We start from the raw sequence: 18,372 nt of genomic DNA on the forward strand, positions 1-18,372 counted from the left end.
TGCATTCCCTCACTGCATGGTGCCATATGGACCTGTCACAACCTGACCCTAAGTAAGGAGGAAAGACGGAGTCTTTCCAAACAATGTGTTCATATATTTGAAGGCCAGAATGGATGGTTATGGTCATGTAGTCTGACCTCCTGCATAACGCCTGCCAGAGAACATCACGCAATAATTCCTGCATCACACCCATGGCTTCCATTTGAGCTAGAGCAGATCTTTTAGAAAGATACTCAGGTTTGATTTAAAGACTACAGGGACTTGACAATCCACCATGTCCTTAGGCAAGGGGTTAATTACTAGAGCTGGTCAAAATTTCTCTGAAGTAAAAGGCTGATTCAAAGAAAGCGCCAGAAGGTATCAAGTTTGCTGAAATTTTCACAGGAAATGATTGAAATGTTTGGGGGGGGGGATAGCTCAGTGGTTTGAGCATTGGCCTGCTGAATCCAGGGTTGTGAGTTCAGTCTTTGAGGGGACCACTTCAGGAGCTGGGGCAAAATCAGTTCTTGATCCTGCTAGTGAAGACAGGGTGCTGGACTCAATGGCCTTTCAAAGTCCCTTCCAGTTCTAGGAGATGGGATATCTCCATTTATTTTTACTATTAGATTAGATTAGATTAGATATAAACCTGGTGGCCTGAAGCCCTAGAGAGTTGGGAGCTTGCTACTGACCCCTATTGGTGGAGTGGGAGAAGAGCATTTCAGAGCTGCTTGAGAATGCCAGATGGAAAGGGACTCCCTATGGGAGGGAGCTCTCTGCTGCCATCTGTTGGTGAGCAAGATAAAATGACCAAATAGGCCAGGCCTCATTTGCATTTCAGTTATGTGAGAATTTGGGGGCATTTTGGTTAAAATACAGTTAAGTTTTGAGCTTGGGGACAATAAAATACTATTGTCCTTGTTGGGAAATGACAGGAGAAGAAACTGCACCAAATGTGCCTGGGGTGAGGAGTCATCCTCACTAAATTGAAATCTGGCACAGTGGGTAGCCGTGCCAGGATAGAGCAAGAGTGAGTGAAGAGAGGAGGAATGGGTTCTGTTTGGAAAGTCTCTGTGGAAAGAAGGATGCTGAAGGTCCTATGTGATATTGATTCCTCTCTGAAGACTAAGCACAGAGCTAAGACAGCTTCAAGAAAATGGATGGTGCACAGATGGTGGACTGAGCTGTGCAGGCTTCAAGGCAGCAATCAGAGCTTATCCTAGTCAGCTTTGAGGGGGCAGAGAACACTGAGGCAGGTGGCAGCACTGAGATTTAGAGAACAGCAGCCTATTTGAAGGACTCCGGTGTGGGACCCTTCTACCCAGCACTCAAAGCTGAAATCCCTTCAGCTGGGTCAGGAAGTAGGGCTCAGACAGAACCTCCCAGAGGGGCTAGGGACTGACCTGCCCAAATATTTGGACTCTGCCACAGTGACATAGCTAAGAATGGAAATTTGGAAGGGCCCCAACTTATGGTGAATAGACAATGACCATTGACCTTGGCTGGACTCCTTTGTGGCTCCGGCACCCTGGGCCCCATTTCCTATCCCAGCTACTCAACCCCCATCACCTCTCGTGTAATGTGCTGTTCCCTACCCTCCAGAAGCAGCAGCCTGTTCCTCTCTGTCCCGAAGCTGCAGTCGGTTGGCTCTGACTCCTGTTGTCCCTAGCTGCCCACTGCCCCACTCCCCCCACTCTCCAAGGCTGTGAGGACCCTGGGCAGGTGTCTGTGGGGCAACTGAGTCCCAGTGATGTCCCCTCCCTCCATGTGTGATGAGGGTTGCAGTTACAGACTAATCCAGAACAGCTGGGGAGACGCTCACTGGAGCAATGTCTCCCCTCCTTGCCCATCTGATGGAGCAATCCACTGCTGTCACAGGGAAGGGAGGGGAGCTCACACAGGCTCAGATTTGGGCAGGTCTGGGTGCTAATTGGTTGGGCTGTGGCCATGCCCCTGCTCCGCCAACAACAAACTGCCAGTGGGGAGCTGGGGAGGAGAGAAGTGGCTAGATCACATCAGCCACTCCCAGATGCCAGAGGAGGACTGAGGTTCGGACTATTGCTGGCAGGGGAGGGTGGGGGGGGGGAATCTTACCTAATATTGTTCATTTATTAATTGCTGATTGTTCCAGGTTTGTTCTGTTCTCCCCTTATTCCTCCCTAATAAAGTTCTCTTTGTTTTAAACCCCTGGACTCAGTGCTTGTGAGTGGTATAGTGTTGACTATCAAGCCTGCCAGGTTGACGGTTATAGTTTCTCAGGTTTCTGCATGGGAGCTCGAGCCAGTGTTATTTAAATTTTCAGAAGGAATCCCTCAATAACTGAACCTGGCCCTTTTTGCTGCCAGCAACACCTGGCAGAAGGCTTACACATTATAAAATAAAAGGAGAAATGATTACATTATGATGAAACATTTCAACCTTATCCAAAGGAAATTGTTTCAGAATATTTCATGGAATTAAATTTTTTTATTTTAAATTTTCATACCAATGTGGGACAAAACCAAAATTTCAAAGTCTTGGAATTTGTTTCAAGACGGCAATTCCAAATTTCAGTTACCGTCACAGTTAAAAAATAGCATCCTATTTCCAGTTCGTACTTTACAGACTTCATCTTCCAGCCACTGGATTTCATTGTCTTTGCTAGTTTAAAGAAGCTTTTCGTAACAGATATCGTCTCCCTGTATAGGTGCTTATTAACTGTGAGCAGGTACTTCTAGGCCATTCACTGCAATAGCTTTACACAGAAGTGTAGGTAGGTGTTGAAAAGATATGGGTAGCAGTGTACATGGATACAACTGTTATCCACACATGTATTAGAACGTTAATTTAAAACCTGAGCTCTCCCCTACTTAACAGTGCTATGAAAACTGTTCACACCATAGAGAATGTTGGAGTTTGAAATAAAGCTCCTTTTAACAACTATTTTCACACAATTGTACATGCAATAATGCGACACTGTATTATCCCAAATGCAACATAGTCAGATCATAGCCAGACTCCGCACTGCCCAGCACATTGGGCCTGCATTAACACTACTGCAAAGTGAACATAAAATATCACAGGTCATATTCTCTCCTGCACTGAGATACTCCTGGCACAAGAGTGGGGGAAAGTCTCAAACTGCTTCAGCCCTGGTATAAGGTAGAGCAGCCCAGGGGCTGCTCCAATTACAACAGCTGGCATGGGTCTCTAAGGGCTTGTCTAGACTAGAACAAAAAGGTTGTTTTTAAAAAGTGCTAGCTAATACGTTATAACTAGAGCTGGTGAAAAATTTTCCAATGGAACACTTTTCCATCCAAAAATGCTGATCTGTTGACAGAATGTGCCAATTTCAGTGAAATATTTTGCAGAAAAAAGAAGTAAAACAAAGCATTTTGATAACCTGTCCTTTAAATCGGCTTCTGTACCCAATGACTGGAAGATAGCTAATATAACGTCAATATTTTAAAAGGGCTCTAGAGGTGATCCTGGCAATTACAGACCGGAAAGTCTAATGTCAGTACTGGGCAAATTAGTTGAAACAATAGTAAAGAATAAAATTGTCAGACACCTAAAAGAACATAAATTGTTGGGCAAAAGTCAACATGGTTTCTGTAAAGGGAAATCGTGTCTTACTAATCTATTGGAGTTCTTTGAAGGGGTCAACAAACATATGGACAAGGGAGATCCAGTGGACATGGTGTACTTAGATTTCCAGAAAGCCTTTGACAAGGTCCCTCACCAAAGGCTCTTACGTAAATTAAGTTGTCATGGGATAAAAGGGAAGGTCCTTTCATGGACTGAGAACTGGTTAAAAGACAGGGAACAAAGGGTAGGAATAAATGGTAAATTCTCAGAATGGAGAGGGGTAACTAGTGGTGTTCCCCAAGGGTCTGTCCTAGGACCAATCCTATTCAACTTATTCATAAATAATCTGGAGAAAGGGGTAAACAGTGAGGTGGCAAAGTTTGCAGATGATACTAAACTGCTTAAGATAGGACCAAAGCAGACTATGAAGAACTTCAAAAAGATCTCACAAAACTAACTGATTGGGCAACAAAATGGCAAATGAAATTTAATGTGGATAAATGTAAAGTAATGCACATTGGAAAAAATAACCCCAACTATACATACAATATGATGGGGGCTAATTTAGCTACAACAAGTCAGGAAAAAGATCTTGGAGTCATCGTGGATAGTTCTCTGAAAATGTCCACGCAGTGTGCAGAGGCGGTCAAAAAAACAAACAGGATGTTAGGAATCATTAAAAAGGGGATAGAGAATAAGACAGAGAATATATTATTGCCCTTATATAAATCGATGGTACGCTCACATCTTGAATACTGCGTATAGATGTGATCTCCTCATCTCAAAAAAGATATACTGGCACTAGAAAAGGTTCAGAGACGGGCAAATAAAATGATTAGGGGTTTGGAACGGGTTCCATATGAGGAGAGATTAAAGAGGCTAGGACTTTTCAGCTTGGAAAAGAGGAGACTAATGGGGGATCTGATAGAGGTATATAAAATCATGAGTGATGTGGAGAAAGTGGATAAGGAAAAGTTATTTACTTATTCCCATAATACAAGAACTAGGGGCCACCAAATGAAATTAATGGGCAGCAGGTTTAAAACAAATAAAAGGAAGTTCTTCTTCACACAGCGCACAGTCAACTTGTGGAACTCCTTGCCTGAAGAGGTTGTGAAGGCTAGGACTATAACAGCATTTAAAAGAGAACCGGATAAATTCATGGAGGTTAAGTCCATTAATGGTGAATAGCCAGGATGGGTAAGGAATGGTGTCCCTAGCTTCTGTTTGTCAGAGGGTGGAGATGGATGGCAGGAGATAGATCACTTGATTTTTACCTGTTAGGTTCACTCCCTCTGGGGCACCTGGCATTGGCCACTGTTGGTAGACAGGATACTGGGCTAGATGGACCTTTGGTCTGACCCAGTATGGCCGTTCTTATGTTCTTATGATAAGGAAACAAATGTTTTTGCTTTTTCAGTTCAAAACAACTTTTTGATTCAAGATATATTTTATTTTATATTATAAATTATAAAACAAAATAAAATAAAATGTAAAATAAAATAAAATAAAAAAGTCAAAATCAAATCAAAACATTTCAATTGACCTAAAATGAATGTTTTCAAAAATTGTATTTTGCTGAAAATCTCAATTATTTGACTTTTTGTACCAATTCAGAATTTCCCCCCCAAAATATTGGGCTTTCCTGCAAAAGAGAAATTCTGATTCCTGGCCATTTCTACCTATACATTTTCTGTAGAAATAATCACATTTTGCAACCAGCTCTACTGAAACTCTCCACCACTATGAATGGAGAAATGACAAACAGCATTTTTTCCCCCAGCAAACCGACCACAAAATCAATACAACCCCCCTCTCTTTCTCTCTGATGCACACCAAAGAAGGTTTTTAAAATAATGTGTTAAAACTTTTATTTCCAAAGGAAGGAACACTGAAAAATGTATTTTCTGCCTTTGCTGGGAGAGGAGACTGTCTTACGTATAAACCTCAGGTGAACAGGACAGCTGAACACCAGCTACAAGCTCAGGAAGGTGTTTTCCATAGCATTTACTCCCAGTTGTCCCTGTCTGTACACCAGTGAATACGAAGGGGTTACTGGCATGTGAACTGTAGCCCAGGTTTTCTCCTGGCATAATTCTCGTGACATTGAGAGTTATACCAGGAGGGAGTTTGACCCAGACTGTTTATTTTACTCAGCCTGCACACGATTCCCCCCTCCATTCCTACTCCTTGTAATGCTGCCAAAATGCTGCCAGAGGCTGGAGGTAGATTGCTGGAGAGGAACTGTGCAGGCCAGGAGGGAGGGGTCAGTGTCACTCCTGCCTTTTTTCTCCCCTCAACCTCTCCTGTCGGTTTGCCATTCTCTGCCAGCCCTCAAAACCCCAGTCCTGACATGGAGGCTAAGCTGCCATGGTGCATCCTCTCCCTCAATTCCCCGATCACTGGCAGCCCCTGTTGCGCCTAAAATATATGCCCTGAGCAGAGACACAAGTGAGCTAGAGGATAGCTTTATTGGAAGGATTTATGTCTCCTTTAGCTACTGGAAAATCTCCACCACTTGCTTGTTGGATGAGCGAGTGCCCCTTCCTGTCCTCTATTATGTCTGCCCATTCCCTAGTGCTCCCCTTTCTCTATGGCATGTACCCATTTCCTCCTTCCTCTATTGCTCGACTCCCCCGTACCACTCAGCCTGCTGCCCCGCTCTGTTCTTCAAGGGTGCTCTCTCCTTCCTCTGCTCTGCGGCTCTATTCTTTTAGCTCCTCTCACACCTCGCTCTGTGCCCTTTTTCCTCTCCCCTCACTCAGTTGCACTGTTGGTATCTTTTGTCTCGTTCTTTCCCCTCACTGTACTATCTGATCCCAATGCATCTCTTTTCTACCTGCTTTTCATTTCAAACTGAAACATATAGTCAGAGATGAGCCAAAACACTGTGATCCTTCTGCGCACACCCCTAAAATTTTGGTCATGAATTGAATCCCAGACTGTGAGGGGCATATTTTTGGTTTCCAGCGTGGATGAAACCTTGCAAGTCCCGCTGATCTTTACAGGATTTGGGTGCTGTCAAATACAGTGAACATGGCTACTAAATGTTTGTACCTGATCCCCAAAGCTTAGCCTAAATCTAATCCAGATCCAAACAATGCTATGTCAGCCCATTTCCACTATGTTGTAAGTTACACCAGGTACAATTTTCAAAAGCACCTAAGCAACTTCCATTGCCTTTCAGTGGGCTCCTTGGTCCCTTTGGCTTTTGAAAATGTTACCCGTGCAACTGAGCTTGAAGGGGTCCCTGCATCACAGCATGGAGAACCAGCCCTGCTAAGGGTAAGTTTGGAATCCACCATAGAGAGGAAAAGGGTATCACAGATGATGGAGGGAGTGGGGGAAAGGAGAGGAGATGCCAGGTCCTTCTGTTCTTTCTGCTAAATTTTCTCATTGGACAGCAGAGCAGAGAGGGGGCAGCAAATACCCCCGGCCATGTGGAGTTGCAGGACTTCTACCCCCTAAAAGCAGATTTGTAGTACATAGTGTGCAAACTAGCTCAGTGCAGCTGAGCTGCCTAACCTCAGAGGTCACTGCCTGAAGGGAGAAGCGGAGTAGGTGCATGTAGGGCAGGTGTGGTAGGGGTGAGTGGTCAGTCTGAATGCCTTTGGAAATCTGTGTTGGGCTGGTGATTTGCCATTGAGGCAGCACTAGCATAGGGGTTTCCTAGACCTCTCTAGCTGTCACAATCTGAACAGTTCCCTAGCTCTCATGCTGCTGTGGTAAATCCCTTCCCATTTACTTGGTGACTTGTGACGAGATCCCCATCAAACAAATGGGGGATATAATATACTAATACAAAAGTACTGTCCCCTAGCAACATCCTCCAGCCATGAGCCACTGCACTGATTCTAAACGACTGACATACTACAAGCTTTATGTTGTTTAACATCTTGGGGCCAAATTCATCTGTGTTGGGGGCACAGCTCCACCAACATCAGTGGAGTTGTGCTTCCTTACACCAGAGCTAGACATGGTCTCTTTATTTCTGTCTCCTTTCTCTCTTCATAGTCAGTTTTCTGTCCTCAAAAGCTGCAGCGGAGGAAGGAATTCCAAAAACAGGGTCATGGGGGAGTTTTCAAGCTGAATGGCAAATCTACATCCATGTCAGTCGTGCTGAGTGCACACCCCAAGCACTGCATTTTTAAAGGATTATTGCAGTACTCAGGGCTTCAGCTCACTCATCCTTGAGCCCTTAGAATACTGTAATAATCAGCCAGAATTTAGCTGGTTGCCATTTCTTATGCCTTGATTACCATCACAGCTGTGAATACAGGAGACTCAAAGCCCACAGGAACACCTATCGCAGTGGTCGCTTGTACTAAATGCTGCAGTTAAAGTTGTAAACCAGTTTCAGTTCTTTCCCGTTTTCCCTTGCTGTGTCCTTTCTGAAAAATTCTCATTTTAGGCTGAAATTGTCTACGCTCCATCTCAGCTGCAATGTGATTCCCCCACCTCCACCCACCCCAAAATTTGAGGAAAATCCACATAGTCATTTCTGAGTTATTTAAGATGGAAAAAAATTTTCCTTTTGTAAAAATGCATTCTCCCTCCCTTCCCACAGATAATGCAAAAGCAGCTGGGTTTTTTAACTTGCACATGTGCTCCTTGTTCTGGAGGCTCACAACAAAGCTTAAAAAAATTGGTTGGGTAATTATAAAGCTATAGGTAATTGGCAAATTATTACTGAGCATGCTCAGTGAACGTCTGCTAAAGATTTCTTTGCTTGACATTCATCTGTAACAGCCCCTAGAAGGCATTCTGCAGCTGGGAATAGCTGGAGCTCAATAGGGAGCTCTGGCCATACCCCTCTCTCTAAGCATGTCCCTGGGATGTCCTCTATTCAAAGGGCTGAGAAGGTCAGCAGATAGATTTTAGGAACATAGGAACTTCCACAGTGCATCAGACCAATGATCCATTTAGTCCACTGTGCTGACACCAACAGAGTTCAGTACCAGCTGCTTCAGAGGAAGGTACCAGAAACCGTGAAGCAACCTACCCAAAGATGAAGCATCTCCATCACCTACGCAGATAGTGGTTGGCTTTTGTCTTGAGACATTAAGAGCATTTACAGGGCTTTACCAAAATTGCAAAATGGGAGGTGGCTTTGTAACTGCACCCTTCAATAATCTTTGTTTCATGACACACCTCCTTTGTCTGCCCAGTGTTAATTTATCTCAAACCTAATCACTGGGCCCATTATAGCCCTTGAATGTTATCACTGCTACTCCCATGAAATTACCTATAGCTCATATTTACTTTGTTGGCAAATACAACGTACACCCATAATAGCAATTTCCAAATTGTTCTGACTGTATCAAAGGAAATCCACCCTCTTCTCCTTCTCCATATGACTTGCAAAACTAGTCAAGGTAACATGAGGGCCTCACAGTACAAGGTATTTGCGGAACGGATGGGCTGTTTTTTCTGAACCTCTGGGTGGGGTTTTCAGAAGTACTCAGTGCTAGCTTAACTCCCCTCTGTCCCCCTGTTCTTCAGTGGGTTGGTGCCTTTAACTTCAGTGGGAGGAGAGTTGGACCAAAGCGGAGTGCCTTCTGCCTGCCCTCTGTGAGCACTCCATGGGGTTAGATGTATCATGGTGAACCTGGTGGAGATTGATGGCACCTTTCCCCCCTCCTGACCCCAGGCTACTCTGCAGGCTGGTTTCATCTTCGACAGCCCCAAGAGCCTGTGTAAGTTACAGCCACCTCCCCAGGGTGCCCTGCGGGTCTCAGTATACCCCAAATCTCCACAGCACTGTGTGTCTCGAATTCAACCCCAACATATCCCCTACCACCTCCAGCCACACCCCTGCACCAGAGCTGGTGAAGGAATCATCTTATGGCAGCCCTATTGCTCTTTCCACAGTGCCTGCACTAGAGGAATCTCCCCCTGGAGCAACCAGGGCTTGTAGGGTCCCTTTACACCACTCCGGCCCTTTTACACAGCATAAAGGGACTGGGATGAGGGTGAGGATCTTGTCCAAAGTGTCTAGCTTGCCATCCACCCCGCCTGTGCTCATAGCCATCTCTAGCCATCAGCACCCAGAGCTCCTGCTCCTTGCAGCCAGCATCTTTCCTTCCCATGGTGCAGAGGGATGGTTGCTGGATGTGTCCCATGGGGCTGAGCCAGGGCATGAGGACACACAATGATACACTGCCCCAGGTGCCTCTGCCAATTTCTGAAGATTTTAAGCTTTCATTTATAAACAAAGGCCCAGGTCCTAGGCTGGTGTCACCCTACACACTTCAGTGGAGCTACACCGATTTACGGCAGCTCAAGATTTAGCCCCCCCCAATTTCTAGCTATTATAGATGTGAAGAAAACCTTCTGAACACGATCCACTGCAGAGAGACTGAAACAGCAGTTCTAAGTGAGTCGTGAACTGCCCCGTTCATCACAACAGGTGGTGTTAATTCCAGATCCTAACAATGACACTGTAAATGTCAATGTAACTATTTAATTATGGTAATTTGTGCAGAAACATCCAGCCACACTGTGGATGGGAGATTGTAGACAGAGCGTGAGCAGAGTACCACCATGCCCTCTGCCGCTCGACCTCTTGGGGTATCTGAGACAAGGCATTAGGGAGGTACAATTGCTTGAAAAAGCAGAGGCACTGTTCTTATGCTTTCTGCTGCGGGGTGGGAGGGGATGTGTCATTTTAAAAATGGCTTGTTAGAGACACATCGGGTTTGTTTTTTTCTCTCGGCCTGAATGAAGACTGGTGCCATTGAATATTTTTGGATAGGTTGAGCGGTTCATTTTCAAGTTATTCATTATGGCCCAGATCATGTCCCCTTAGCCTGCACTCAGTTAGCTCTGTCCCCCCTAACATCCCTCCTTCTAAAGATACAGCAATTTTGGGGGAGTCCCATAGATTCATTATGGAGGGCCTACTACTTGACAAGGAGGAAGATACCCTTGCTGCATGATCCAGGCTATTGGTCTCTTTAGCCTCTGATAATTCTGAGAGCTCCCTATTATAGTCCATAGACTCCCTAGCAGACTCAAAACCCTGCCATCCACAAGGCTTGTCTTGGAAGTTTTTAAGCTGGCTGCTGTAGTTGCCCGCTGATGTTTTAAAATCAGGAGCTGAACTGACTGGGGTAAACAATTTTAAGAAGTGAGCAGGCACAGCTTTGAAGAAACTCTGTTGCACTTCTTGCCAGTTGAGGATCAAGATATGCCAATTAGTACCGTTGTGATCACTTACTATCTCACTGGATAAAAATAGTCCTACACAGCAGAGTTGCCAGCAATTTTCCTTAACGTATGTACCACCCTACTACCAACATTCTCAGACAAAGTGCTTTATTAAGGCTGAATTTTAAATATGTATCAATTACATAAGAGAGAAATCTTATTAAAATGTTGTAGGTATAATACACACACACACACACACACACACAGAGGAAATTCTAAGTTTCAAAATTCTAAGGACCATATTCTGCTCCCAGGGTCTATGAGGTTGCTCCACTGACTCACACTGGTATAACTGAGAAGAGAGTTTTGCTCCAAGGGTGTGAAAGCCTGAATATTCATAGTTACGATTCCACAAGCAAGTTTAACTCTGATCAATGCTTAGCCTCCGCCCATCCACTACCAACCCCTTCATACCCTACCTCCATATTGCTTCTCGACGCTTCCCATACAGACTGCAATCCACCTTCCAGAGTGTAAATAGAGATCTGCACTCACATAAGCACATCTCATATGGGCCTCTGCTTCATCTACCCACAAATTGCCAAAGAGAACTCAGACATTGTATCTTCCAGACATATTCAAGAAACAATATTTCTATCCACCAGGCTGCTATTAGCCAGACAACCTAGTGTATATAGGACCAGTTTCTGCCACCTTTACTCACACTGATTAATACCCTACTCCATGAGTAATGCTACTGAAATCAGTGGAGCTACTTGCAACATAGATACTATTGAACATGAGTAGGGTGGCAAAATATGGCCCTTCGTGACTGTAGTACTCCTCATTCACCTCCTGATATAACTCAGACACTGCACCATAGAACACTTATCATAGACCTACATGAACTCCCAAACAGATGACCAAACACCAGGGGTGAAATCCTATCCTCAGCTCGGTCAATGGGAGTTTCACCATTGATCTCAGTGGGACCAGATTTTTACTCCAAAAATAATTATGATATACTTTACTAGACCTCAACCCCGGCTAAATCTTGGGTACACAGCATGACAGGCAGGGATGGGGAGCTAAGAGATAATGTTTATTGAACCTTACCTCTGAATTCCTAGACTCTCAAACATTTGTTATTCTAGAACTAACATGCTCTAATAAGTCTTAGTGTTAAGTAATCGATGTGCATTTTGAAGATTGTTATTTATTATTACATTCAAAATACTATGTTAAAAGGATGTTAAGGTTGCAAAATCAAGGAATTGTCATTTGTTTAGGAGATGCCAGAATCAGGGCCGCCCAGAGGATTCAGGGGGCCTGGGGTCTTCGGCAGTGGGGGGTCCTTCTGCTCCGGATCTTTGGGGCACTTTGGTGGCGGGTCGCGGAGCGAGTGAAGGACCCACTGCCGAACTGCGCCGCCGAAGACCTGGAGCGGAAGAAGCTTCGGGTCTTCGGCAGCAGGTCCTTCACTCGCTCCTGGTGTGTTTGGTGGCACTGAAGGACCTGCCGCCGAAGATCCCCCAAAAACTCTCATGGGGGCCCCTGAAAACTCTTGTGGGGGCCCCTGCGGGGCCCGGGGCCTCGGGCAAATTGCCCCACTTGCCCCCCCCTCTGGGTGGCCCTGGCCAGAATTAAGTTTGTCCTTATGCCTTTTACACAGGAAACCTTAATTTTGGCATTTCTGTGCTTGACTTGCAATATTATTGTTGTTTCAATGTAGAATTTTAATGAAATTTCCTAATTAAAAAAAAAAAACAGACTGAAGATATAAAGATTCTACCATGTGACACCGTACTGACACACAACCTGGCTAATCAGCAGGATTGGAACTTTTAGATCCACCACACAGAGCTCTGCCACTTGAACTAATGATGTAACTGGTAGCAGTAGAAGCTGTTATCCTCTATGTAGACTAGCCACTACAGGGAGATGGGACACACTTTTTCCCAGTGAATTTCACAAGTCTTTGCAGATAATAGAGGAATATAGAGATTAAGGTCTCCTGGGTTTAGTTCGAGGTTTTGGAGGGAGTGTGATCTGGTGGTTACAGACTATTCTGTCCCTGTGCTCCAACCTGTCCCGCTCCCTCTCTCCTTCTGTCCACCCCAACCACCCTAATTTCTGCCCCCCTCTACCTGTGCTCGAATCCAGCCCCACTCCTGTCTCTCATCCTTTGATCCCTGCAGCCACCTCTCCCTTACCCCCACCTCACCACTCAGCATTAAAATCAAGCTGTACTCTCCTTCACTTCCACACTGCCTGTCTCCCTGCTCTCAGTTTTGGTACCCAGCACCACATCAGCCAGGAGCAGCAACTGCAGGGAAAGTCCTGCTCAGCTCCTGCAGCCCTGGGATGGAGCATGCTCAGTCACTCTGTGGGGATGGCACATGCAGCGTATGGTCACACACAGCAGCTGTGAGCATGATCAGTGCAAATGGAATCTTTGGAGAATTTAGCTGCCAAATGCTAACAAATCTCTACTGAGTATGTATGAATTTTATTTTGGATCAACTTTTGTTGGTGGAAGAGACAAGCCTTCGAGCTTCATAGAGCTCTTCTTCAAGTCTGGAAAAGGTAACTTCTCTCTTTTGCCAACAGAAGTCAGTTCAATAAAAGATATTACCTCACCTACCTTGTCTCTCTCCTATGCTGGGATCAACATGGCATCAACAACACTGCAAATATGTATGAACTGAAATTTTTCAAGACTTATAGCTTGGCCAAATTTGGGCAGATTTTCACAGGGTCAGCAGAAGGCACCTCCCTGACACCAGGGTGACCTCCTGCCCCAGCCACATTTCAAGACCCTGCTCTAAAGCACAGAAAAGCTAGAGCTTGTCAACAAAATAATTGTAAGATTGTTTTTAGCACGGGACAAACAATCTAATTCTCCCTAATCCCCCATTCTCAGAAACAGCCAAACCAATTTTGCTGAACGTCTCTGAAAAATTCAGCCTGAAACAGACACCTGGCATTGAAAATTTCATCCTGAATTATTGAAGTTTGGCATTATAAATAACTGAAAACTGGGGTGTATAAAGGAATGTGTCTGGCAATATATATTACAGACAGCGCTAGTAGCACTGTCTAGAATTAGTAATGGTTATTTCTTCATTTATTTATTATTTGTGTGTTTAAATCCAGATGATGTGCCTCAGATGATCATAAAAGAGTATTTTTGTCCACAAAACCAAACAGCAAAAACAATGTTCATAAACAAAATGAGAACAAACAAGCTTGGTTCTTGGGTGACAAATTTCACATTAGACTGAATGTTTATAATTGAACTGATATAGTAAGAGCAATACATTACAGAAGTTATTTCTCATTTTCATATTTTCTGTATTGATTTTTCCTCAGTATATTCAAAATGTAAATGTCCAGATAAATTAGACACACATTATAAGGATGGAAAATTACAGTTCCTCTATTTTTGTTATGCTCCGGGTTGGGAAGTGAAAAGTAAAATACAGAAACCAAAAATGTAATGATGCACTCAGGGTCACCTGGCTGATATACTACAGTTTTACTATTTTTATTCACTTCGGCACTATTGTTCATAATATAAATTGCCATTGTCAGAATAATAAATAGGGATTTATAATGGAAATGCTGACATACCATTAATTATGGAACGGCTAGCAAGATGGCTGCAATGCAAATCAGGGTGTGACACAGTTAAAACAAGCACCAGGATGATCAGCTTAAATAATATAGATAGATTTTTAAAAAATATGTTGGTTTTGTTTAATTTTTAAACTCCTTTTTTCTAGTTAAAATACAATTGCCCTTTGCTAATTGCATGTGCAAAGGTATTTCTGTGTAGCAGAATAAGCTCAAATATTAAGCCAATCTAGAAGCAATGGTGAAGTTGTTTTTGTTCCACTGTCACCAGAGACTTGAAATGTCATGCAGTATATAATAGGGGAGAAAAGTTATCTCCACTTCCCTCCCCCTTAAGAAAAGCAAGGTCTCCCTAGTAAAAATAGATCATCACTCTTCATAGGGCAGTGCTGATAATTTTTGCCATAGTGATCAGCAAGTCAGAACTACGGAACATAAATATCCATATATACACACACGCATATGCACACCCACCACAGGATGATACCCTGAGGCCCCATTTACCAGGGCCAGGATTTCAACCACATTTTTACAAGAGATTTGTCCTTATTGTCAATGTTTGCAATGTGCCCAAGACTTCTGATATGGTAATTAACTGATTCAATCTGTTAGGACTTGAAGATGATGAGTTAATTAAAAGCCTGTAGACACTGTGGAATACTATACAAGACCACTCAGTATATTTGGATTGATTTTATTTTGGCCTACCAGAAACTTTTTCCTTTCTGGTGATTTTTAATACCAAAATCTTCCAGTGTTTGATGAATGGATAAGGTCTGTCTGATCACAATTGCTCTATGTTTGCAGACTGGGATAGCTTCGTCTTGCAGGTATCAACCCAAGATCTGGAGAACCAGGGGAAATTTGGGGAATTGAAAAGCTTTGCAGTTTTTCCTAAAGTGCTGAGGCACATGATGAAGCAATTTTAAATAGCTTTTTGCTGCTTTCTTTGTATGGGAAAGATGCACTGTCTCTTCAAGAACTGCATAAAAATAATCCTCAGTACAGCAAAGCAAGCAAACAAACAAAAAAAAAAACCACAATGTTTTCAGTCTTACCTTGAAAATTTCACTCGTATATTCCAAAGTTAAAAGCAATTTTCACAGATGAAGAGTTGCAAAATGAAAATTGGTAGTTTCATACAATTCTACGTCCTTCTCTCTATTTCAGAGTAACAGCCGTGTTAGTCTGTATCCGCAAAAAGAAGAACAGGAGTACGTGTGGCACCTTAGAGACTAACAAATTTATTAGAGCATAAGCTTTCGTGGACTACAGCCCACTTCTTCGGATGCATATATAAAGCTTATGCTCTAATAAATTTGTTAGTCTCTAAGGTGCCACACGTACTCCTGTCCTTCTCTCTATATTACTAATCACAAGCATTTTAAAGGTTGAGAACTCTAGAACCTACCAATATTTAATGTTATAGTTTTTGTGTTCTCCTGTCTCCGTTCATTATGGATCTCACTGATTTTAATCTAATTATTTTTGAATAATGTGTTAGTGGATTGAAGTTATGTTAAAATATAATACCAGCCTACTGCATCTCAGATCTGCCCTTCTTTGCTGATTGCATGGTAAATGGTGCACTTTAAACATTCAGTTGGGTTAACATGTCACTTTTAGGGCCAAATTCTGCCCTTCGTTACATCTGTACCGCTCTGCAGTCATCATTGGGAGTTGTATTTGCAGGCAGAATTCGTACTTTTTGTGGGATGGGCAGCAAATTTTCAAAGGGGCACTATAAATGCACACTTGCGGGGTTTTGCATGAGCAAATGTGTGGCATCCAAACATGCAAAATATTTCACAAGGAAAATTATGGGACAAATTAAGGACCAAGTCGTTCAGATCTTCTTCAGGCAATTGCCTAAGGACTCAGTAAAGACTGCAGTGTTTGGCTGCTAAAGAGATTTAGCTTGAAAATGTGGCTCTAAAGACGTCTGACTTGGAAACACAGCTAAGGGTATACAACAGACTCCTTGTCTGTTCCTTATGTTGTAATTGTTTAATTTATGTACTTAGAGAATGAATGCACAACCCCAAGATGTGATTCTCTACACTTTCATGAATAATGCTCATTTCTGTGTGTTCTGAAAATGTTGTTTTTTTAAAGTTATGCAGTGATCTGGTGATATAATTGGTTTCTTCTCTTCACGCTTATCTCATCAAAATCTAGAGATTATATGTGCATAATGCTACAAGAACAATATTTCCTTTTTTCTTTGTGCTGATGGAAGAGTAGAGCCCCAGTGGTCTGGCAAAGGAGGCTGTTTCTTGCACATATGGACACTCTGTGCTAAGCTACATGACTTTGGAATGATTTCTAATAAACGGACGTCTGACAAGGTGGTCCCAGTCCAGTTCCATTTGTTGCCAGGCCACATAAAGAAAAACACAATGAGATGAATTTTCAGTACAGTGAGTGGCAATTGAGAAGCTCAGCTTTTATTCTCATATCTGCCTCACCTGGCACTGAACATATAATATGAACTAAAGTTTTCTGCTCAGAGCTGAGTTTTGAGGCAATAATAAACAGTTTATCATTCTCCATGATGTTCAATTTCTGTAGGAAAGTCACCTAACTTTTATACACAGCAGATAATGTCAATGTACAATACAGCAAACTCTTCACATCTATGGATGCATCCTCTCAATCCCCACAAAGGTTCAGGTTGGGCTTTGAGATAACACACATTTTTCAGTGCTAAACAGGAGATGGGGAATTCTGCATGGACAGGTTAGAATTATCAACTCTTCCCATGTAGAATGGATAGTCCGTGTTTAAAAGGGTATTGTGAGGGAATTGGTTCTACAAAATGTAACCTTGGGAAAGCTCTTCTCCGTGAGCATTAGTCGATCCATTTTTTAAAATGTTCTTCAAATAGAGCATTCACAAATCATTTGTTTTCATTACTTGGTCAATATGTCCAGGTGTCATGGGAACTCTGGAAGAGGAGAAAGCCCCAATGGAGGACGAACATGGAAAGAGTCACGGTAGGGCATTTGCAAATGGTAATTTGTGTTATTTTTGACCACCTCGTCTCCCCCTTTCCACCTCTTCAATCTACAACCACTTCAGGGTATTCATTAAAAATGGAGTCTTAATATTTCAAGAAAGCCAAGAACTGAAAGCCTTTAATTATCAAACGTGGCTAGTGCTTTTTGGATACTCAAACTGAGGCATCTTAATGGGATCTGCAATTCAGAAAGTGCTGAGCACCCCTCCGCCCCCCCGAACAGAGGGCCTTTTAAACATGCCTCAATTTGGACACCCAAAATCACTCTGGAAGACTTAGGCCTCGGTTACTACAGAAATCATGGAAAACGGTAGGGGAAAGAGAAAACAGATGGCAGGCCCAGGCCTTTTTGATCTAGAGCCCTCCCAACCCCCACCTCTGCCCCCAGTGACGTTATACGAGCAGCAGGCCCCTACCTGGCAGCCCAAGGATGGTGAAGTAAGAGCGGCATTCGGTGAAACCTGAACTCTCCCTGACACAGGTGCGCCACAGGCCTTGGTAGTTATACACGGCTGTCACGGGGTTGTTGTAAAGGTCTTGAGTGCTCCACATGTCCATTCCTGTTGCCGCTATGATTCCACCTACCCCTAAAACTGACACCACAAAGCCCAGGGACTGGCATATTGTCACAGACATGACGGCTGCTAGATCTCAAAATAGGCCTTGGAGGTGCAAAAGCACTATACAAATCTTGTCTGGGCAGCCCGGCCAGCACAAAGGTACTTTTAGCTGGAGCCGCTGGCCACGTCACTAATGGAGTCAGGAAAGGTCTGGCCTGTGCTTCACAGACTTGCCCTGTTCCCTTTATCTGTTTCAGGGAGATAATTTTGCTTAATCGGTACCAAGAGCCATTTGTTACTCACAGTGTTAACACCTTGCTCTCTGTTTACTTTGCGTAAAGTAGTTTCACTCTCACTAATGAGGTGCACTGGCAACTGCAGCTGTGTTTGGCGACGTATTGAACAGAAATGAGAGAAAAGGCATCAAAAAGCCCAGCAGTTTCACAGGTGGTGGGCCAGATA

The 18,372-nt window shown here is 43.5% G+C and overlaps 1 protein-coding gene across 1 annotated transcript in view; it reads right to left on the reverse strand.

Annotated features, from left to right (window-relative positions):
• The window catches only part of CLDN18 (claudin 18), a 40,905-nt gene extending 22,799 nt beyond the window's left edge, over positions 1–18,106 (reverse strand). The window contains exon 1 of the mRNA XM_054040646.1: positions 17,767–18,106. Within this exon, the coding sequence (XP_053896621.1) occupies positions 17,767–17,986 (220 nt within the window). The 5' untranslated portion in view covers positions 17,987–18,106. The remainder of the gene's footprint in view (positions 1–17,766) is intronic.
• Positions 18,107–18,372: the final 266 nt, after the last annotated feature.

The sequence above is a fragment of the Malaclemys terrapin genome, chromosome 9 (assembly GCF_027887155.1).
Source record: "Malaclemys terrapin pileata isolate rMalTer1 chromosome 9, rMalTer1.hap1, whole genome shotgun sequence".
NCBI lineage: Eukaryota > Metazoa > Chordata > Testudines > Emydidae > Malaclemys > Malaclemys terrapin.